We start from the raw sequence: 22,253 nt of genomic DNA, 5'->3' as shown, positions 1-22,253 counted from the left end.
TAGAAAGGGTAAAAGAGTAAAGAGCCCTGAAATCCTTGCCTTCCTTGTGGCGCCCCCAATCCTGTGAAATGAGAGAGCCTCCACCTACCCCATCCCCATGCCGAGGGGGAGAGAGAGAGAGAGAGAGAGAGAGAGAGAGAGAGAGAGAGAGAGAGAGAGAGGATTGTCTTTCCAGGCCCAAAGTAGAGAGAAGGCTGCAGGGTGGACCAGAGGGAGGAATTGAGTACAGGAGCAGGGCCGGCTGCAGGTGACAGGTGCAGGGGCTTTGGGAAGGGACAGGGATTTCCCTTGCAAAATGCATTCAAACAGACAGAGAGGGAACCTGATCCCAGGAAGGGAATCGGAAGAGCAGGAGACACCAGAGGGGCCCCCAGAGGGGTCCAAGGCTGGAGGGATGAGGGAGGAGAGATGAGAGACAGCAGGGCTTAGAGGGAGGGGAGGGCGGCTGAGTCCTGAGGGCACAGGGCATGGCAGCATGGAGGATTCCCAAGCTGTTTCCACAGGTTCAGTCAGGCCTTGCTCCAGGATCCACCCCAGTGGTCTTAGAATCATTTTTCCAGGGCTTATTTTTGTGCTAGGAACCCCCTCAGCTCCAACCCCTAGAGGCCCCCATCCTCCTGCCTTGGGCCGGACTGGCCATCAGAGGCAGTTCTAGGGCCTGGGTGAGGGTCCCGTTGTTGTCAGGGGGTGGCACAAATGTCCACGGTGGGACCTGGAACAGAAAGCTGGGCCCTGAGAGGGGAAGGAAATCCGGGGCAGAGCTCCCGGCTCCCCCAGCTGGGTTAAGAAGGGTGATGAGAGCAGATTAGGCAAGAGGAAGTGGGCTGGGCTGGACTGGGCTGTGACTGAGCTCCCGGGCCGGGCCCTGGGCTGGAGCAGAGTTAGTGCCATAAGCCCTGAGCAGCACTGCAAGCTGAGGCCCCTGCGAGCAGCCCTCCTGCCCCAAGCATTCTCTCCCACAGGCCCCGGCACAGGGCAGAGGAGAGAGCCTGGCAGGACAGCAAGGTGGAGGCTGGTGGCTGAGGGGTGCTTGAAGCAGCGGTGTGTGGAGTGGCGGCTGGTCAGTGAGGTTTCAGGCCTCGTCCAGGTCCGGAAGGCCAAGAGGAGGGAGTCACGTGTGACGCGGGTGAGGGGTGCGATTGCCTCACTTGCACCTCATTTTCATGGGGAGGAAGCACCGAGAAGGAGGGGCTGGATGTTCAGCAAACTTTGCTTATTCAAAACACTTAGTCCCAGCTGGACCCTGCTTCTCCCTCAACTCCCACCTCCAGGGTGGTCCCAGGCTCCTCGGCCTCTGAGAGTGACCCCTGTGCTCCGGACCCCACCTCTGTGGGGGTCCCTTCCCCTCGTGAGCTCCTTGCTCACCCCCCTCAGTGTCCACCTGGGCAGCAGTATCCCCAGCTGGCCCCTTCCCACATCTGACCAGGGATGACCCCTGGAACGGAGAGGCCCCTGCTCTGGGCGGCCAGGCCTCGGGACCTGCTTCTTGAGCAGCACAGAGAAGGAAGCCCTGAGCAGGAAGTGCTGAGGCACCGGGTGAGGGCGGGGGGCTTTGCGGAGGGGAGCCCGGCCTCCCTGGGCAGGAGCAGTGACCACAGCCCCCCACTGCGGGCGGGCGGGATGAGGTTGATTCAAAAGGCAGATGGGCCTCTGGCTGAAGCATTCAGCTCTGCACCCAGCTACTGCCCCCCGCGGGCTGTAAGAGCGCCCAGACTTCCGGACTAGCTGGGGCGGGTGCCATGTGAGCCCAGCTAGTCTCCCCCCACCCCCGCCCGCCCTCCTTCCTCCCCTCCTTCTGCGCCCTGTGCCTGCCCAGCCTCTCCTAAGACGGACGCTTGGCACTATGTCTCTGCTCAACCCTGTCCTGCAACCCCCCGGGGTGAAGGCCTATCTGAGCCAAGGGGAGCGCTTCATCAGATGGGATGATGTGAGTGGGGCTGGGCGGAGGGCTGCAGGGGTGGCGGCCGCCCTGCTTGGGGCTTTGCCGGGGTGGGAGGGGGGCTGGCTTGGTTTATGTCTGCCAGGACTCAGGCGCCTGTGTTGCTTGGCCAGGCAGCTGACACAACTACCCAGATAAACAAACCTGGGTGGGAGGGTGTGTGCCCCCCGTCTGTGTCCCTGGGCTGCTGGGGCTAAGGCTCTGTGTTTGGATGTGGGAAGACGATGGCTGCCTGGGTGGTCATAGGAGGAAATTTCTCTGGGTCTGGGTCTGTCTTTCCCCAAAGCCCCCAAGAAGAGAAGGGTGTGTTGCTCCCAGTCTGGGCAGTGGGAGGAAAGGTGTCCCAGAGCTGAGGCAGGGCCAGCAGCAGAGGTGAGCCAGGCCCCTACTCCCAGCACAGACAGCCCATTCCAGCCCCAGATGGACGCCTGGACTGGAATCCTCACCCCTCCCCACCTGGCCCCGGCCCTGTCCCTGGGATGCCCTGCTCTCCCCCTGCTGCTGTGAGGTGGCCACGAAAGGCTCCTGGACCCCAAGGGAGAACTGGAGGCTCTCCTCCCAGGGGCCTGGGAGGGAACGGATAGACTTCTGCTTCCGCCAGCTGCTCTCGGCCTGGCTCCCTGACGCCGGCCCGTCTGCAGGGAAGGGGAAACCACACTTTGCCCTGCACCTCTGTCTCCACTGTGTCTGCTGCTTCCCAAACTGGGCCTGCTTCCCAGCCTCCGGTCCTCCCGGAGCCTGAAGATGTGTGTGTTGCCATAGGCCAGGGATTCTCCTGGGCGGGTGAGAGGAACAACTTGGGGCCCCTCCTTCAGGGAGGTAAGACTGCTGGGCTGGCCCAGCGTGAGAGTCAGCACTGGCTGCTCCCAGGAAGGGAAACTGAAGTCTCTGGACTGGCTGCGGGGGGGAGGAAGGGCCCTTAGGTCTGGTTCCTCCTCCTTACAGGTGGGATGAGGGGACTCTGAGTCTGTGAGTTAAGGCTCTCAGGCCTTTGGGGCTGGGCTAGGCTGAGTAATCTAGTTGCCATGGCTATGGGGAGCGGGCCTGTGGTGAGAGACTTTCTGCTTCCCCACGAGTGGTGTGGTCACTGCGGCATGGTGGAGCCATGTCCCAGGAGCCCGTGGAATGAGGGAAGTGGCTCAGAATGAAAAGTGAAGCGGCCTCTCTCCCTTCCTCTGGGAAGTGCGTGTAACCTGACCGGGCAGAGGGTCATCAGGGATGGGGACGTGCTATGTGGCCTTCTCTGCAAGCCAGCATCCGTGTACCTGGCAGGCCCGCTGCCCTCCCCAAGGCAGGGCACTGCAGGGTCCTGGATCCTGCCTCCCACGAGCAGGAACTTCCCCGTCACAGGGCACACGCACCTGCCAGACGAGGCTCTGCTCTCAGACTGCCTTTGGCCCCGTAGGCAGATGACCTGGGTACTGGCTAAGTACAATGCACAGGATGTAATCAAATCCCAGCTTACTGTTGTGTCCCACAGCCCGTTTCCAATGTATTCTGTGGGAGAAGCTCCCCTAAGACCCATGGAAGGAAACTGAGGCTGTCACGAGATGTTCCATTTTCTCCTGGGGAATAGACAAGCCTAGGACACTTTTCCTCACAAAGCCCAGTCTTACTTCAGAAACTAGTTATAACTCAAAACTCCAGTCTTAATTTAGAATGACATCTTCTGCCCCACCTCCAAGAATGGTTTCAGGTGGGCTGCAGGCCCTGCAGAAAGGCCTGTGGGAGGATTCCCTGATCTTCCTCTATGCCCACTAGGGGTGGGGTACAGTGAGGAAGGAGGGAAGGAGGTACCAAAGTTCTTAACTGAGCAGCTGCTATCACAAAGTGGGCCTGGCGGAAGTGTAAGTCTTCTTCTTTCTCTCAGGAGCATTTTTGAGGATTCTTAGGAGACCCTCCCCCTGAGCTGGGGATCCCTTATTTAGGGTCCTCCTGCCATCTCTGTTTCAGGATCTCACTTCAAATTACTTCTTTAGCCCCGGAGAATCCAGTTACCACCCTCAGCTTCCTGCACCTTCGGCTTTGCCCCTTTCTCCCACAGGCCCACTCTGGACCCAGAAAATACTCACGGGTTCATTGCCCCACAGACTCCGGGGGTTCGGGCTCACCTAGCACACCAGCATCTCTCTCACCCGCTCAGTTTCCTGGGCAGGAGTCAGACCCCATTTTGTCATGCACCGCAACTGCAGGGGTGACGACAGCTCTCCAAGTGCGAGCTTAAGGTGAGGGGTCAGGTACCCCAACCCACCCTTCGGGAAGGAAGGGAAGGGAGCTCACAACACAGCTTTCTCCAAAATTAGGTTCCTCACACAGTATTCTCTTTCCCCGCATATCCTAACTGCCCCTGATCTGAGAACCTTTTTCTGGGCCATTTCCTTTGTAAATTCTGCATTTGGTCTGGTCTGGTATGCAGCCAACTATCATGCCTTGTGGGAAACTTCGATTTTAGTATCTCGTTATTTGTGCGTACGAAGACCATGAAAATGAAAGGTAGGCTGTGTGCTCTGAGTGGAGCAGGAACGCAGAAGCGAGTTCATTTTTCATTCACCTGCTCCTTCGGCAAACATGGCGCATGCAGCTCATGGTCTAGTACGGCCTTGTTTCCCGGGAGTCCGTGAGCCCCTTGGGGATTTCCTGGAGGGGCTTCCAGGTCTGAGAACCAGCCCCCGCCCTGTTGTTGCAGCATGCTTCAGGAAAGGCTTTGCAGAAGCTAGTCTTTGATGGTATTTTAGGCAAGAGGGGCTGGGTGCTGAGGCTGGGAAGTGGGAAGGCACTTGGGACAGCTGGGGGGGTGGGGCGGTGGGGTTCATGGATGGAAGGGCTGGGCAGGCAGGAAGCTTAGGCAGCTCTGGGGGAGTTGGGCTCTCAGCTCTCACCGTGTTCAGCTCTCCTGGGGGTAGCATGGAGTCTTGGTGAGGGACATTCTACCTCTTTGGCTGAGCTGTGGGCCTTGAAAATAGGGTGAGGTGGGGGCCAAGACCCTGCTTGGGGTCTAGAGGGAGATCTTCTATTTGGGATTTAGAGGGGAAACCCTCTGCTCTTCCAGAAATGTCATCTCCAATCCTCTACCCCTCCCCACCCCTGGTTCAGAGCTTTTAAGGCTTACACCCAGCCCTTAGCTCTGGAGAACAAAGAGAAATGCCTGCAGATCCCTGGGATGGCCACCTCCTAGGCAGATGGTGAGCTCTGAAACCCCTGGCCCGGGCCACAAAAGCTCGGCCTGAAGTCTCAGAGCAGGGAGCTGACTCCTTCTCTCTGCAGGAAACAACAATAGCCTCCCCAGTTATCCTCCGTGTGGATCCCAAGGGCTACTACTTGTACTGGACATATCAGAATAAGGTGAGGCAGCCCCTACCTACCGTGGCCCTGAGCTCCCGCTGTTCCATTGAGTCCAAGCAGCCTCTCGATGACACAGGGGTGGAGGTGTGGATGCCAGGAGTATAGAATGACCGGGAAGGGTGGCTCTGGGGGGATCTCCTGTGGGCAGGGGCTCTTTGCTTTGGGAGGGAGGATGCGGTCACTCCAACCATGGCTGCCTTGGGCCCAGATGCTTCAGCTTTAGCATCCCTTGGAGAGAGAGAGAGAGAGAAAGGAATTAGAGCTACAGCTGAAGGCTGATTCCCTGCCTGTGGTTCTGGGTAAACTTGAGGGCTCAGAGAGGTCAGAGAAGGTCCTCGGCACCTGGGAGGAAGGAAGGGAGGGGGAACCTGGGGAGAGTCCAGGATGGTGGAGGGGAGGCTGGAGGTCACAGCTCTCAAGTAACTCGAGCGGCCAGGGGAGGAGTGGCCAGAGAGGAAGGGAGGAGGGTCACCATGAGGAAGGAGAGCCCGATCGCTGAGGAGGGAAGGCTGGGGTCTGGGAAGCCCCACAGTCTTGGCATCTAGAGAAGGCAGCTGGCCAAGATGTGAAGGGGTGTGAAGCTCCCTCCTCGCTGCCCTTCATTCTTGACCTGAGGTCTCTGTCTGCATCCTGTCTTTGCTCCTACCAGGAGATGGAGTTTCTGGATATCACCAGCATCCGGGACACCCGCTTTGGGAAGTTTGCCAAGATGCCCAAGGTAAGTGGGCCCAGTAGCAGCCCAGGCTCAGCACGGCCGCCAGCTCCACGGGGCTGGGGCAGGAGTCCCTGTGGGGGCAGGGAGCCTGATCTCTGGAGCCAGGGAAGGGTCTGTGGGCTGAGCAGAGGGTCTCTCCCTGAGCTGAGCAAGAGGCGTGACTGCTCCCTGGCTTGCAGGCGCTTTGGTATCAGGGCACAGTGGATGGAGATGTTGCGTGGCCAGCTACTGCCCCTAGAGCACCCCAGGCTGTCTGGGAGGTGTTGCTTGCATCCTCTCCCCCTCCACCCCGACTGCTTTGCCTGTATTTGCCTAATGCTGGTAGGAAAATTGGAGGAAGGGATTGGTGGAAAGCAGGATTCCCTGAGACTGGGGACTAAGAATCTGTCTTCAAATGAAAAATGGCAAACAATATACACAGAACTCCCAGGCCCCAAAGTCTTGGTTAATCTCTTCCTGTGGGCCTCTCCCTCCCGTGGCTCCTAAGATGGGCATGGATGGGATGCCACCCCCGTGGGCCAGATTTCAAGTGGCTGAGAGGGAAAGACAGGGAGAGCCACAGTGGGCAGGGACGGGGGCACACACCTCTGATCCTAACCGTGTCACGACCTGCTGCAGAGCCAGAAGCTCCGGGATGTCTTCAACATGGACTTTCCTGACAACAACTTCCTGCTGAAGACGCTCACCGTGGTGTCTGGCCCCGACATGGTGGACCTCACCTTCCATAACTTCGTCTCCTACAAAGAGAATGTGGGCAAGGTGCACTGGGGGCACCTGGCCTGGGGCTGGGCACCTGGGACAGCCTGAGAGACGGGCCTGGGCCATGGCGTGGGGCGGCACCTTTGTGGTTGGGGGCCTGACTGCTGTGCCCTGGGGTCCTGCAGGACTGGGCTGAAGATGTCCTGGCTCTGGCCAAGCACCCGCTGATGGCCAACGCCTCCCGCAGCACCTTCCTGGACAAGAGGTAAGTGCCTGCCTGCCTGGCCTGAGCGCGTGGGGCTAAGTGTGTCAGCCCGGGCCTTGACGGGCTGCCTTCTGCCCACCAGCCTGGTGAAACTCAAGATGCAGCTCAACCCTGAAGGAAAGATTCCTGTGAAGAAGTGAGTCTCCCCTCCTCCCGCCCCACATGTCCTCTGAGCTCCCCAAGGCCTTCCCTCTCCAGGCCTGACCCCTCTCTTGGCCTGGTGCTTTTCTCTGCTTCTTCAGTTTTTTCCAGATGTTTCCTGCTGACCGCAAGCGGGTGGAAGCTGCCCTTAGCGCCTGCCACCTCCCAAAAGGCAAGGTGAGTGGTTCCCCCCTCTCCAGCCCACGCCCAGCATTCTCCTTCTCATCTGAGTTGCCTTGGACTGGAGGGCACCCTGGGCAGGCCTGGTGGGGATGGGGAGGGCAGGAATGACAGTTCAGTCCCAGCCAACAGCCCGAAAAGTCAGTTCACTCTAGAGCCACCGGTTCCTGATACAAGGCACAGTGACAGAACCGGGGCAGGGGGTTGAGGTGCCCGGGTTCAGAGCAGGTTGGTCTATACCCCTTCAGCTCCAATAGGAAAACATTTTTCCTTTCTTTTTACTTAATTTTTAATTACAAGTCGTATGCTGGGTCACCCCATGAGATGCCTTATGTGACTTACAAAAAGGAGCCCTCCGGGCAGATGCAGCCCTGAGCCAGGGTTCCTGCCTGGCGGGGGTAGATCTCAGGCCCCTGTCCTCCCTTGGCCAGTGCCTTTGTGGATTTCATGGAGTCTTTTCTCCTGGTAAGAATTTGGAATGTTATAAATAAATAAAACTAAGGCCTCATAGATCACTTGTCCACATGAATCTCAGAAGGAATACTTCCCCCACACTCAACTCTACGGAGCTGGTGACCCCTCGGTGCAATGAGTCACAGGGGATGCAAGCTTGGGGTTGGGGAGAGGGTGGGAATGGGCTCCTGCTGAGGGCACCACTTGGGCTGTCACATCCACCCTCCTTTTCTCCTGCCTCCCGAGTTCCCACCTTGGCTAAGTCCTCCTTATTTATCAGCTCTCCTGCATCCCGGTAGGAGCCGTTGAGCCATCTTTGCTTGCAGCTGATGGGTCCAAGATTCGGTCTAGCTATCCTGCTCAGAGCCTCTGCTCCAATCTAAGACTGATGTTGGCTTTCCAGAATGACCCTGGAAAACATTTGATGGGTTTTTCTGGAATGGAATGCAAAGGCACAGAAACCCTGAATGCCACCAAATCTACTTTCTGTTTCTATGGATTTGTCTATTCCGGACATTTCTTGTAAATGGAATCATACAATATGATGTCAGCCTTCATTCATTTAGCACAGTGTTTTCAAGCTTCATCCATGTTGTATCATGTATCAGTAGTTCATTCCTTTTTTATTGTGGAATACTATTCCATTGTGTGGATATACCACATTTTGTTTAACTGTTCAACAGTTGATGGACATTTGGGTTGTTTCCACTTTGGGGCTATTATGAATAATGCTGCTATGAACGATTCTGTCCGGACGTATGTTTTCAAGTCACTTGAGGACATAGCTAGGGGTGGAATTCTTCTGTCATATTGTAACTGTATACTTAACATTTTGAGGAAATTCCACACTGTTTTCCAAAATTACTATACCATTTTACAATCCCACCAGCATTGTATGAGGGTTCCAATTTCTCCACATCTTCATCAACACCTGTTATTGTCTGTCTTTTTTTTCTTCTTTTTACTTTAGTCATCCTGTGAGTGTGATGTGGTATCTCACTGTGGTTTTATGTTATTTATTTATTTATTTTGGCCATGCCACCCGCCTTGCGGGATCTTAGTCCCCCGACAAGGGATCAAACCCGTGCCCCCTGCAGTGGAAGTTCAGAGTCCTAACCACTGGACCGCCAGGGAATTCCCCTCATTGTGGGTTTGATTTGCATTTCCCTAAGGACTAATGATGCTGAGCATCTCTTCATGTGCTTATTGGTCATTTGCATATCTCCTTTGGAGAGGTATCTATTCAAGTTCATTGCCCATCTTTCAGTTGGGTTTTCTTTTAGTGTGAAGTTGTCTACTACTGGATATCTGATTTGCAAATATTTCCTCCTATTCTCTTTACTTTATTGACAGTATCCTTTGGAACACCAACATTTTTAATTTGGATGAAGTCCAATCTGTCTATTTTTTGTTATAGTTCCTTGTGCTTTTTGTGTCTCCAACTATTGTTGTTGAATTGTCTATTTCTCCCTTCAGTTTTGTCAGTTTTGCTTCCTGCATCTTGGGGTTCCATTGTTAGGTGCATTGTTTGTATGCAAATTGCTTCTTTTTGAAAATTTATCCTCCATTTAAAAAGAAAAAGAGCCCACAGCTCTGGCAAACAGCATACAGTAGCTTGCTTCTGAGCTCTTTTCTTCCCAGTTCTGGTCATTCTTAGTTTGAATCCTGCCCAGCCAAGAGATTAGCCAGTATCAATCCAGGGGCAGAGCAAACCAGTTAAGATGCTCTCTGCTCAGCAGCCAGGGCCTTGAAAAGTGGGGGCTCAGGGTGCCCTTGATGCTCTTCTGTCTGCCCTGAGCCCTCCCTCTCCCCAAGCCGCCTCGCGCAGGGCTGGGCCTAGTCTGTGGTTCTTAGTGCTGGAAGGTGGGGGCAGGAGTCATCAGGTGACTCTCTATCCCCCCAGAATGATGCCATCAATCCCGAGGACTTCCCAGAATCCGTCTACAAGAGTTTCCTCATGAGCCTTTGTCCTCGGCCAGAAATAGATGAGATCTTCACTTCCTAGTGAGCTTCTTGGGCTGGGCTGGTCTTGGGGAAGGGGTGGTGGCTAAAATTCCCACCTGCCATGCTGACAATTAGGTAGCGTGGCTGGAGAAGGGGGTTGTCCCAGCTCCCACCACACACACCCCCGCCCCCAGCCCAGGGGATATAGAGGAGACCTGTGCTCCTCTCTTTGGCCTGCAGCCACGCCAAGGCCAAACCCTACATGACTAAGGAGCACCTGGCCAAATTCATCAACCAGAAACAGCGCGACTCCAGGCTCAACTCCCTGCTGTTCCCGCTCGCGCGGCCTGACCAGGTGCAGGGCCTCATCGACAAGTACGAGCCCAGAGGCATCAACGTGCAGAGGGGTGAGGCCTAAGGGAGCTTCTGACCCTCCACGGTCCTCTCCGGTCCCGGCAGCTGGGCTGCTGCCCTGACAACCACCCCTGTCCCCCAGGCCAGCTGTCCCCCGAGGGCATGGTATGGTTACTCTGTGGGCCAGAGAACAGCGTGCTGGCCCAGGACAAGCTGCTGCTGCACCACGACATGACGCAGCCGCTCAACCATTACTTCATCAACTCCTCCCACAACACCTACCTGACAGGTGGGCCCTGGCGACCTCACTGCCAACCTCTCCTTTTACGGGGGCTGTTCCTGCTCCCTGAATCCCCTGCGGGGGTTGCTCACGGGCTGCCCACGATGGAGTGGGGCGGGGCAGAGCTGGACTGCCCTTGAGTGAAGCCCCCGCCCCTCGCCCCTCCTCTGGCTCAGCCGGCCAGTTCTCAGGCCTTTCCTCTGCCGAGATGTACCGCCAGGTGCTGCTGGCGGGCTGCCGCTGCGTGGAGCTGGACTGCTGGAAGGGGAAGCCCCCTGACGAGGAGCCCATTATCACCCACGGCTTCACCATGACCACAGACATCTGTTTCAAGGTGAGACTCGTCATGTGGAGGCTGGTGGCAGTGGCACTAGGGGAGGGCCCTGGGCCATGAGCTTTCTGGGGTTGGGGGGAGTGAGGCCAGAAAGGAGGGATGGCTGGGAGGCCTTGGACCAGTGTGGGTACCAGAGAGGACCAGAAGAGACACAGGGCCAAGAGTGGCCCTCCAATTCTATGTGTGTGTTGAAACTGGGGAGTGGGGAAGGATGCCATTGAGGGAGGCGAAGCCTGGAGGCACAGCACTGACCTCCCCATGGGGTCCCCTTCTCCTCCAGGAAGCAATTGAAGCTATTGCAGAAAGTGCCTTTAAGACCTCCCCTTATCCGGTCATCCTGTCGTTTGAAAACCACGTGGACTCGTGCGTATCCAGGCCATCCAGCCTCATTCTCTACCCTGTCACCATCTCCCGCCTGCAGCTGCCCTCCCCATAACTGTCTCCAGCCTCTAGCCATGCCTTCTGGCTCTCTCCCGGGTCTCAACACAATCTCCTTGGGACCCCAGGCTCTCCTGCCTGTGTCCCTGCCTCCCCAACATCTTGAGCCGCTGATCTGGGTCATCAGGGGGCACAAAAAGATGGACAAGAGGGTGGAGTGGAGCTGCTGAACCACACCCACTTCTGCTCCCTGCAGACCCCGCCAACAGGCTAAGATGGCCGAGTACTGCCGAACGATATTTGGGGATATGCTGCTCACAGAGCCACTGGAAAAGTTCCCAGTGAGTGGACTTCACTGTGGGGCATCTGGGTCTGAGGGCTGGGGGAGCCAGGGCAGGGTGCCAGTTTAAGGAGGCAGATGCCCCCAGAGGATGCTGGGGTTTATTTGGGAGGACGTGGGGCTGGGGTCCTACCATCTACCACGTGTCAGGCACTGTGCTGGGCTTGGGGGGTACGTCAGTAGCAGAGGGGCAGTCCCAGCCTTCAGGTCACTTACCCTCTAGTCAGGAGGCAGACAAGTAACCAGGCCATTACAACCAGTGGCTGCTATGAGAGCACCTGGGGCTCCAGATCTGGTCTTGAGGATCAGGGAAGGCTTCCTGGAGGAGGTGATGGCTAAGCTGAAACCTGAGGGAAAGAATGGATTTATCTTGGTGAGAGTGGGGAAGGGTGTTCTAGGCAGGCTGAATCGTTGAGAAAAGATCACTGAGGAGCTGGGATAAGTTGGGTCAGGCAGGGGTTTAGCGCACGAGGTGGGAGTGATGAGAGGAGAGCCTGGAGAGTTAGGCCGGGGGCAGGTGGAGCGTAGCTTGCCATGCAGGAGCTTGGGCAACTCCCTGAAGGTGAGGAGATAGTGCTGAGGACCCTGTCTCCTCTCCCACAGCTGAAACCAGGCATCCCCCTGCCCAGCCCTGAGGATCTCCGAGGCAAGATCCTCATCAAAAACAAGAAGAACCAGTTTTCTGGTCCCCCAGCCCCCAGCCAGGAGCCGGGTGGGGAGGCTGAGGGGAGCGGCCCACCCAATGTCCCTGTGGGTGAGGACACAGGTGAGGCGGCCTGGGAGGAGTGGGGGTGGCCGAGGAGGAGCATCTGGAATGGGAGAGAGGGGCTGGGCCTGGAGGGTAGAGCCAGCCTGGTGCTGGGGTCTCCCCCGCCCCCAGTGCTGACAGAGCTGTATGTGGCAGTGTGGGCTGGTGAGGAAGGGGCTGAGCTGGAGGAGGAGGAGGTGGAAGAGGAAGAGGAGGAGTCGGGAAGCCTGGATGAAGAAGGGATGAAGAAGATGCAGTCAGATGAGGTGTGTGGGGAGCCCCGAGGCCCTTCTGCCAGCTCCACTGCAGAGCCCTCCAGGCGGGGGCGTGGGACCGGGCCCCTGGGCTCTGAGCTGGCCTCTTCCCCATCCTCCCCCCTTCTCCCTAGGGCACAGCGGGCCTGGAGGTGACGGCTTACAAGGAGATGTCCAGCTTAGTCAATTACGTCCAACCCACCAAGTTCATCTCCTTCGAGTCCTCTGCCCGTGAGTTAGCATGCAGTGGTGGTAAGCTGGAAGTTAGGCTATATTCGGCAGAAGGCCCTTAGGAAGCGTGTCCGGACGGCCAGAGCAGCCTGATGGGTGGGGGTGTGAGCGAGGCGGGTCCTCCCTCTCCCTGGGCTGGGGGCCCTGTTTATAAATACCCAGCAGAGGAGCCAGGCAAAGGCATGTTTAAGTGGCAGTGGCTCCCAGTGTCCCATCACTGTACTGAGAACTTGGCAGCAAGCAGAACGCTCTGGAGTGTGTCGGTGACAGGCAGGTCATTTACCAAGGGCCACCTCGGCCGGGCGGCCTGGGGCTCCTCCAGCTTCCTTCTGTGGCTGCCTGGGCATGAGAACTCCTGGGAGGGGGAGGAAGGCAAAGAAACCAGCCAGCGCACATCTGCCCCTTGTTCCCTTCCCTTTCTGAGCGCATCCACGCCGTTTACCTTTATCTTCTCCGGACATGCGCACAATGAGTTCCTCTCACCCTCTGTGCACAGCCCCAACACGAACACCTTTTTCTGCATGCACTCTGCAGCACTGGCTCGTCATCCCTGAAGCCCCAGCCTGCACCCCCTCCTGTGCACCACCCTTGCTGTGTGCCTCTCACCCCTGCACCCTGTTTCCTGTGCATCACAGCGTGTTCCTGACCCCCCGGGCTCATCGCTGCATGTTTCCTACACCCTCCGCGTCCACCCAGGGCATGTACCCCACTTTTTAGGACTCTGGCACGCACACCCCATCCCTGTGCGTATGTATCCACTGTGCGTACCCTTTACCTCCAGCACACACTGCTATCCACACAGATCTGCATATTCCCCACCCCGGCGGTGGCCCCTCAACCCTCAGCCCTCGGTGGAAACGCTAGGTTGGAGGCACCTCTGTGCTGGAGGGAGCCGTGCCACAGGGGAGGGCAAGTCTGTGGGAGGGGACAGGCTGACGTGGACTCTCCTTCCTCTTTCTCCCCTACACAGAGAAGAATCGAAGTTATGTCATTTCCTCCTTCACGGAGCTCAAGGCTTACGACCTGCTCTCCAAGTTCTCAGTGCAGTTTGTGGAGTATCCTTGAGACCTCACTAGCCAGGGTCCCTGGTGGGGTGGAGGGAAGGGGGAGGCCTGGGACGGGGCTCGCAGGGGGTCTGTGGGTCTTCCCGGTGCAGGTGGCTTTGCTGGCTCCTATACCCTGCGACAGCTACAACAAGCGCCAGATGAGCCGCATCTACCCCAAGGGCACCCGCATGGACTCCTCCAACTACATGCCCCAGATGTTCTGGAATGCTGGTTGCCAGATGGTTGCCCTCAACTTCCAGACGATGGGTGAGGGCATGCTCAGGCCCTTAAGAACCTTCCCCTGCCCCTCCCACCTTTACCCCTTCCCTGGGGAGGGGGGGTCTTTGGAACAGACCTGGGGGCGGGGGGGCTGATGTTCATTTAGGCTCTGGGCGCATGTGCATGTGTGTGAGTGTTTAGTGCATCAGCTCACGCCTATGTGACTGCACGTATACGAGTATGTCTGTGACGATGCCAGGGTGCTGGCATGGGTCTGGCTGCTCGGCCTGAGTGGGTCTGTGGGAACACCTGCTCCACTGGCCTCAACTCCCACTGTGAGCTTGAGGTCCGGTTGTGGCTTTGCTCCTGCTGACTCCAGGTTGCGGGCCCTTCCTGAGAGATGAGACCCTAAGGAACCAGGCCGGGACATGAGAAACCCTCATCCTCACGGTCCACCCAACCTCCCCATTTGCGAGACGGGAAAGGCTGGGAAATGTGGAAAGAGAGGCTGCGTGCAGAACCAGAGCCGGGCCGCCCTTCCTGAGTGCCCTTGTCCCCCCCAGACCTACCTATGCAGCAGAACATGGCGCTCTTTGAGTTCAACGGGCAGAGTGGCTACCTCCTCAAGCATGAGTTCATGCGCCGGTTGGACAAGCAGTTCAACCCCTTCTCGGTGGACCGCATCGACGTGGTGGTAGCCACCACCCTTTCCATTACGGCAAGGCCCTGAGGTGGACAAGTGGCCGGGAGGGCTGGGGTCTTGAGGAGAAAGACACAGGAGCCCCACTCCTCCATTCCCAACCCCCTCCCCTGATATCCCGAAAACTTCAGCCCCAGCCAGTTCGTGAAGTAGCAAGTTGCCTTGGAAACTGCCTCCTCCTCAGCACTGGAGGCTGCCTCTTGGTCCCCATGGAAACCAAGGGGAAGGGCTGAGGCTGGGGTGGGGGAGGGGGAAAGAGTGGGGCAGCTGGAGCCCCAGGCCCCGGGGGGAGGGCCCTGTTCCTTCCTCGCTGGGGAGGGAGGTGGGGAGGCCCACACCTCTTCCCTAAATGCTGGAAGCACCCTGGGTGCCAGAGCTTAGCTGTAACCCTTAAGCCACACAGCCTCTACTCTGTGGCCAGAATTGAATGGGGCGCTTCACAGTACCCAGGAATGGATGTTTCAGCTAGGGGGGCTGGAGGCCCTAAGTTCTGGGGAATGGGCTGGGTGGGGGAGCTGATGCTGGTCTCCCATGGGCCCCAACCTCCAGGTGATCTCTGGGCAGTTCCTGTCAGAACGCAGTGTGCGCACCTATGTGGAAGTGGAGCTGTTTGGCCTTCCTGGGGACCCCAAGAGGCGCTATCGCACCAAGCTGTCACCCAGTACCAATTCCATCAATCCTGTCTGGAAGGAGGAGCCCTTTGTCTTTGAAAAGGTGGGGTGGCTAGATCAGGGCAGGGGCTGGGATCTGTCCCTAGTTCTTGGTCTCTACTTGTAGAAGAGAAAATACATAAAGGGATTTCCTCGATCCTCCTCCTCTCCCCACCCCTCATCTGTGCCCTCCTGAGTTTCAAGAGTCCAAAAACCAAGTTTACAGAAATTTACTTCGTGGGCAAGTTTTGTATGTGTGTGTACATGTGCGTATGTGCGTGCTTGTCCATGTTACGATTAGAGGCAGAAATGTGAACTCCCTGGCCAGGGTGCAGGGACCCAAGGAATCACGGGGGCCTTTTGCTCCCATTGGATACTTGTTGACAAAGCTTCCAAGGGCTGTCTGCACCAGGCCCCCTGGAGCCCTGGGCTGCATATCCAGCTCTCTGCCCTGTGTGGACCAGCCGTGACATGAGCTGTTAGGATGTCTATGTGTGTGGCTTAGAGTGGGCCCTCTGTCCTCACCAAATCCAGTAAAGCCCGCCATGTTCTCACACTGACCCTAGATTTCTGGAATCAGGGAAGGGGGGCAGCTTGGCCACTCTCTACCCTCTCCAGCTTGTCCTGTCCTGAACTCTCCCCAGATCTTGATGCCTGAGCTGGCCTCCCTCAGGGTGGCTGTGATGGAGGACGGCAACAAGTTTCTTGGACACCGCATCATCCCCGTCAACGCCCTGAATTCTGGTAAGGATAGGGGTTCTTCTTTGCTGTTCCCAGTGGGTCTGAGACCAAGACCAGCATCAGGATCCCGTCCAGAGTGTGGGGCAGCTTCAGGGAGGTGGCCTTGTCATTTTATCAGCCTGGGAAAGTGGGGCAGGAATAGTACCTCTCCAGGAAACTGACAGAGGTGGGGACTCTGCCCACCCAACACAATGTCTCTAATTCTCTGAAACTACTGGGGCAGTTTCCCAAGTAGCTGACACTTCTTGGGCACTTAAAATGCTTTACGGGCTTATAACACTTTCTCGCTTAATCCTAACAGTAACCACGTGAGGTAGAACCAGACTAGAGCCAGCAGGGTCGAGTACTGGGCTGCTGGTGAGCAGTGCTGGGCAGCAGCGGGCTCTGGCTCACTGGCCACCCGGTCATGTCCCACAGGATACCACCATCTGTGCCTGCACAGCGAGAGCAACATGCCACTCACCATGCCTGCACTCTTCGTCTTCCTGGAGATGAAGGACTATGTACCTGACACCTGGGCAGGTGGGAGGCCCCTGGAATGTTGGAAGCCCCAGGGTGTCCATCCCCCCTCCTCTCTCCGCAAGCCAGCCTCCAGAGGGGGGCAGGACAGGGTATTCTGGCGTAGGTGAGGATGGGGGAGGCCCCCAGGTACATCTCCTTATCAGGCCCATCATGTCCCTGTGCACCCAGATCTCACGGTGGCCCTCACTAATCCCATCAAGTTCTTCAGTGCTCATGATAAGTCTGTGAAGCTCAAGGAAGCCATGGGAGGCCTGCCTGAGGTCTGTGTTGTCAGGTCCACTGCCAGGGGCCCCCACGAGCTTCACCCTCTCCTTGGGAAGATGAGGGAGGGGGCGGAGTCCAGGGCTCAGGGAGAGAGACACCTTCCTAACACGCTCTCCCTACACAGAATCCCTTCCCTCTCGGGAGTCCAGTTGCCCGCCAGGTCAATGGGGCATCAGCTTTAACGAGCAACGGGTCAGCAGGTACGCACTGCAGGGTCCCCGCACCTACCGGAAGGGTCTCGATCTCTCCGCTGCGCCGGTAGGCACATCCCAGACAGGTGGCAGTTCTCTATAAAAACAAAACCAAAAACCACCCCGAAAACTTGCACCTGGGGAGGGAACGGCTGCATGTGAAGCCTCGGGCTGGGCAGTGCGCAGCAGGGGGCCCACACCGCCACCCCCGGGAGGCGCGGGAGCGGCCGAGCCGAGGGCATCGGAGAGCCTCTCCTTTGGCTCTTGCAGCAGCCGGGGCCAAGGCCAGGGAGGAGGCCACGAGAGAAGCTGCGGGTAAGGCCTGCTGAGACCGAGTCACGCTGGGGTCGAGCCCGGGGAGGGTCCGGGACTCGGGGGTGGGGGCGGTTCCCGGGGGGCGCGCGCCTCACGCCTGCCCCAGCAGAGCCGCGGACCGCTAGCCTGGAGGAGCTGCGGGAGCTGAAGAGCGTCGTGAAGCTGCAGCGGCGGCACGAGAAGGAGCTGCGGGAGCTGGAGCGGCGCGGCGCGCGACGCTGGGAGGAGCTGCTGCAGAGGCGCACGGCGCAGCGGGCCGAGCTCCGGCCGCCGGGCGCTGGGGGCGGCGGCGAGGGCCGGGGCCGCAAGCTCGGCCCGGGGAAAGGCTCCTGCATAAAGAGGTAAGGGCAGCGGAGGCATCCTGCCCCCCGCGGCTCGGGCGCGGGCGGCCTGGGGCTCACGGCTTGTCCCCACATGGCCTCCGCAGGACCCCGCCGGCCGAGGACCCCGCCGGGTCGGCGCCGGCCGAAGGCCCCGAGGGCGCGGGCGCGCGTCTGCGAGAGCTGAGGGACAGGCTGGAGCTGGAGCTGCTGCAGCAGGGCGAGGAGCAGTGCGAGTGTGTCCTGAGGTGCAGGGCGCAGCAAGTGGCCGAGGTGCCAGCGTCGGGGAGGGGAGGGAGCGAGGGCCCGACCGACCCCACACCCTCTGCACAGCCAAGGGCATCTCCTCGGTCTTAGCTTAGCCGGTCCTTCCTCTCCCTCAGCAAATGACCAAGATGATGGAGCTGGCCAGAGAGAAACAGGCTGCAGAGCTGAAGACCCTCAAGGAGACTTTGGAGACGTAAGACTGCCTCCCTTCTACGCCTGACTCTTACCTCCCAGGAGGGCCCAAGTCGCAGGAAGCATCTTCCTGATGCCTGTTTCTCTGCAGTGACACCAAAGAGGTGAAGAAAAAGCTGGAGGCCAAGAGGCTGGATCGGATCCAGGCCATGATGAAGGTCACCACAGACAAGATGGCTCAGGAGAGGTAAGCCCTGGAGGGGAGGCACAGGACTCAAACTCCAGGCCCAGTGCTGAGCAAGAACCACACTGGGTGGGAAGGGGCCTTCCTACAAGTGGGTCCTGACTTGCTTCCCAGAGATGTGCCTGTCTCCTTGTGCTGGAAAGTTAATTCTACTTCTGTCACCTCTGATCAGAGAATGTCCTCCTTAGGCAAAACACAGATGCCACCACTATTTGAGGAAAGAGGAGAATTTAAGGGAAAATCAAGTGTGTAAAGAGGGAGGTGAAACCTTGGGAGAGCTGATTCCCACCTACACTTTCCCATGCATGCCTTGAAGAACAGTGTGTTTTAGTGAGGAAGCCCTTCCCTCAAAGGGCCCCCAGGGCTCCCAATATCTCCTTAGATCCTCCTTGGGTCCCCATGCTTACCTCTCTGGCTGGTTCCCAGACCAGACATAGATGCATGCCAGCCACAGAGGGTTCTGCGATGGAGTTCTCATGTTGCCTACACCCTGTGGAGAATTTGTCTCATCCAGCTCTTCCCGGGGGCCTCCTGCCCTCTCTGAAACTCTGATCACCCCAACAGGTTGAAGAGAGAGATTAACAACTCCCACATCCAGGAGGTGGTGCAGGTCCTCAAGCAGGTGTGTAAGAGCTGTGCCCTTCCCAAACACACTCTCTCTCTGAGAGGAGTGGCCCCAAGGCCTTTACTTTGCCCTTAGGAGATGCACTGTTTAGAGTGGCCCACCAGCTAGGGATGGGGGGAGAGGCAGTAGAGGGGAGGGGCTTCCCCCAGGCCATCCAGGGTTCTGACCTTTGTGCAGAGGTTGGGATACCAGCCTAAAGGAGCCTGTCTTTGGCCAGCTGCCCTCGATGGAAATGATATGGGCCAGCTGGCCAAGGGGAGGTGGGATTGGGGTGGGTGGGTAAGAGGGAGCAAGGGAGCTTCCAGAGTTAGGCTTCCAGGGAGTCAGAAGAAGAAGGAAAGCCCTGTGGAGAATGGCCCTAAAGCTCCCTGGGGATTACTAACAACAGTAACAGAGCTACCAGCTCCTGAGTCCTGACCTTGTGCAGGCACTAAGCCGGGTGCTTCACACGAACTGTCTCATATAATCCTTCACAATCCAGCAAGACAGGTACTATTATCCTCATTTTACAAATTAAAAAACAAAACAAAACAAAAACCCAACTTTTCAAAGGTTAAGGAATTTGTCCAAAGGCTCCCAGCTCGTTGACTGGGATTGTAGCTGATTTCACCCCAGACTGCCTGCCTATGCTGTCCTGATTCTCTGTCTCTCACTCCTGCCCAGATGACAGAGAACCTGGAGAGGCACCAGGAGAAGCTGGAAGAGAAGCAGGCAGCCTGCCTGGAACAGATCCGGGAGATGGAAAAGCAGGTGACGGGGTTGGGGGGGGGGGGGACGACCACTACCCTGGCCCACAGCAGAGCTGGCCTGGCTCCAGGGTGTAAAGGGACCCAGCTCTGGGGAGCTGCGAGTCAAGAGGTGGGTGGTTGTGGGGGACTTGCCCCTCTCCAGTGGGTCAGGGCTCTGATTCCCAGGGGATCATGAGGCAGCTCTGCAGATCTCTTTGCTTGGTTGGTATTCCCTCTCCTGAAAGACCCCCTGATGGGCTCCACTACCCCCACCTCCCACCCTGATCTCCTGGGAGGTCTGAACAAACCAGGCATCTCCTGGTTCCACTGTTCAGGCGAGGAAGAGTGGGCGGGTGGCCCATGCTGAGCCAGGGGGTGGTCCTTGCTGTCCCCACAGTTCCAGCAGGAGGCACTGGCACAGTACAAGGCCAAGATGAAGGGCCTGGAGGTGGAAGTGAAGGAGTCGGTGAGGACCTACCTCAGAGCCTGCTTGCCCTCTGCGGAGGAGGACAAGCCTGAGAGGCCCTGCAGGGTCTCCAGGGAGCTGTGTGAGCAGGATGCACTCACAGAGAAGACAGACGCCCAGGAGACCCTCCTCTGATGCCCCCATGCCCTTGGGACGTTCTGCAAGGACATTCACCCTTCTCTGGGACGTGAGACCATTCCCCCTCGAGGAAAGGGCCCCAGCACCGTGATGCTGCGGGAAGCTGGACTCCCTTGGACACTGGAGCCCCTTTCTCAACAGCCAGGCTAAGGAGGAGGCAGGAAGCAGGCCAGCTGGGGCCCGTCTGGGGTCTGAGGTCCTCTCCGTCCAACATCCTGCCCCTCCTGCTTCCGCTTCCCCTCTGAACAAGCGTCTGTCACATTTTTGTTGAGGGCAAAAGAATACGAACTTGGAGGCATGAAATGGGGCCCTGGCCTCAGTCTGCATTTCCTAGTGTGCCGCTATAGACTCAGTTTCCTCACCTGGAGGGTTAGGCCTGGCCACCTGGAACCTCTACTCCATCACCTGTAGTTCAAGCAGGTCCAAACTCCAAACTCTCCTGCCATAAGGCGGGCAGCTCACCCTGGCTTCTAGGCCCCATCTCGGGCTTGCCCTGAGTTGGCCTCATTGTCAGCTCCCTGATACAGAGTCCAGCACTTCCTTCCAGCTCCCTGGGGACAGCTGCTCCCAGGATCCCAGGCTAAGGTGCTTTCCCTGCCTCCTGCCTTTGGGGGATGGGAGGCTGATGTGGAAAAGCTGCCTCAGCTGTGTGGCCCTCAGGCCACTGAGACAACTGGGGCTGGGGGTGAGGGGAGAAGGATGGCCTTTTGTGCACTCTCCCACCCAGGGCCCAGCCACCCCTTTTCCTAGGCCTGGGGGGTACTTCCCAGCATGTGTCCCAGCTCAGGCTGTCCTGACAAGGTCAGCGCCATTTTCTCTCCTGACTTTATGAGGTTTATTTATTTTTCTCTTTCTTACTCCTACTAAAGAACCCTGTCTCAAGATTTCCTGCCTAAGCCTGGCCTCTGTTCTACAGCTAAGAAAGGCGGGTGGGGATGGGCAGGGCTTCCCAGGTGGCGCAGTGGTTAAGAATCCACCTGCCAATGCAGGAGACACGGGTTTGATCCCTGGTCCGGGAAGATCCCACATGCCGCGGAGCAGCTAAGCCCATGCGCCACAACTACTGAGCCTGTGCTCTAGATCCCGCGAGTGACAACTACTGAAGCCTGAGCACCTACAGCCTGTGCTCTGCAACAAGAGAAGCCACTGCAATGAGAAGCCCGCGCGCAGCAACGAAGACCCAACGCAGCCAAAAATAAATAAAAGAAATGGGGGGGGGGCAGCGGAGTAGACTGCCCCCCAAATGAAGTGGGCTGGGGAAAAAGTCCATGAGAATTGACCTGAGCATGAGGTCCCTTCTAGAGCCCAGTGGAATGGCCCTGCCTCTGGGCTTGAAGAGGATTCACTTCCCCATCTGCCGGCCCTGATGCCACAACCACTGGAAAATGATGTCACCCTTCTGCTCCACTCCTCACCAGATGTGGCCCTTCCTTGTCTCCACCCTCAGGGCTGGAGCAGAAGAGCCTCCTGCAAAGGTGCCCCCCACCCTCTTGGGGAGTCGCAAGCTGTCAGGCCACCTGGGCCCCTTTAGGCAGACTTAGACCGGTCGTATTCTCAGGCTCCTGGGGCCGTTATGGTTGACCCAAACACAGGCTGTAGAGAGGCTTCTGGGCAGCTGTTCACTGCACCTATTGGCATAGTCCCAAATCCCAAATGAAAACAGACACTGGCTTCGGAGAGGCAGGGTGGGTGTTGATTCTGGACTGTTTTCTTATCAGAGAGTTATAGCAAATGCCATTAGCCTCTCCCCCCATCCCTCTGGGGGCTTGATCTCTGTGATGCTAGCAGTCCCTGGCTGCAGGGTGAGGCTAGGGGCCTGCGCATTCACAGGAGTAAGGCCTGTCATTGGTCAGCCTGCATACACACTGGAGACAGCGGAGGGCGGGACACCTACATCCCAGGGCAGTGCCCTGTCTTCAGCACTCCAGCTGAGCACTCAGCTGCCCCATCTCCTCCCCAACCCAGGGGTAGAACCTCACAGGGATGAGGATCCAGGCCTAGAGGAACTCACTGACCTGGGCATGGGGCATAAGCCGGAGCCAGTGCCAAATAGGGCCCACTGGGCAGTCCCTAGCTTTGACCAGTGAC

The 22,253-nt window shown here is 57.8% G+C and overlaps 1 protein-coding gene across 4 annotated transcripts; it reads left to right on the top strand.

The window, feature by feature from the left end:
• The first annotated feature begins 1,665 nt into the window (after positions 1 to 1,665).
• PLCB2 (phospholipase C beta 2) lies at positions 1,666 to 21,050 on the top strand. Of its 4 annotated transcripts, none has more exons than XM_065872517.1 (32): positions 1,666 to 1,927; positions 5,204 to 5,281; positions 5,931 to 5,999; positions 6,615 to 6,755; positions 6,881 to 6,960; positions 7,043 to 7,096; positions 7,203 to 7,278; positions 9,638 to 9,738; positions 9,919 to 10,085; positions 10,175 to 10,321; positions 10,489 to 10,646; positions 10,927 to 11,009; positions 11,281 to 11,365; positions 11,968 to 12,130; positions 12,245 to 12,378; positions 12,501 to 12,597; positions 13,568 to 13,652; positions 13,786 to 13,910; positions 14,426 to 14,580; positions 15,112 to 15,276; positions 15,857 to 15,956; positions 16,371 to 16,475; positions 16,644 to 16,735; positions 16,864 to 16,939; positions 17,201 to 17,245; positions 17,355 to 17,586; positions 17,673 to 17,838; positions 17,949 to 18,025; positions 18,116 to 18,211; positions 18,773 to 18,830; positions 19,497 to 19,583; positions 19,959 to 20,460. In XM_065872517.1, the coding sequence occupies exons 1-32, from the start codon at positions 1,844 to 1,846 to the stop codon at positions 20,160 to 20,162; spliced, it is 3,585 nt and encodes a 1,194-aa protein (XP_065728589.1). In that variant the 5' UTR covers positions 1,666 to 1,843; the 3' UTR covers positions 20,163 to 20,460. The 4 variants fall into 4 exon arrangements, with proteins under 4 accessions (XP_065728589.1, XP_065728590.1, XP_065728591.1 ...); XM_065872518.1 differs by having other exon boundaries at positions 1,844 to 1,927; positions 12,269 to 12,378; positions 19,959 to 21,050; XM_065872519.1 differs by having other exon boundaries at positions 1,844 to 1,927; positions 11,968 to 12,118; positions 12,269 to 12,378.
• Positions 21,051 to 22,253: the final 1,203 nt, after the last annotated feature.

The sequence above is a fragment of the Phocoena phocoena genome, chromosome 2 (assembly GCF_963924675.1).
Source record: "Phocoena phocoena chromosome 2, mPhoPho1.1, whole genome shotgun sequence".
Lineage (NCBI taxonomy): Eukaryota > Metazoa > Chordata > Mammalia > Artiodactyla > Phocoenidae > Phocoena > Phocoena phocoena.
The sequence above is the reverse complement of the archived record's forward strand: the minus strand, read 5'-3'. Positions and strand labels throughout refer to the sequence as shown.

Bases quoted from the DNA above. Each gene is read 5' to 3' on its own strand.
- PLCB2 (XM_065872517.1), top strand. From the start codon at position 1,844: ATGTCTCTGCTCAACCCTGTCCTGCAACCCCCCGGGGTGAAGGCCTAT. The intron at 17,839-17,948 runs GTGCCAGCGTCG...CCTCTCCCTCAG, and splicing joins GGGCGCAGCAAGTGGCCGAG to CAAATGACCAAGATGATGGA. The intron at 18,026-18,115 runs GTAAGACTGCCT...GTTTCTCTGCAG, and splicing joins CTCAAGGAGACTTTGGAGAC to TGACACCAAAGAGGTGAAGA.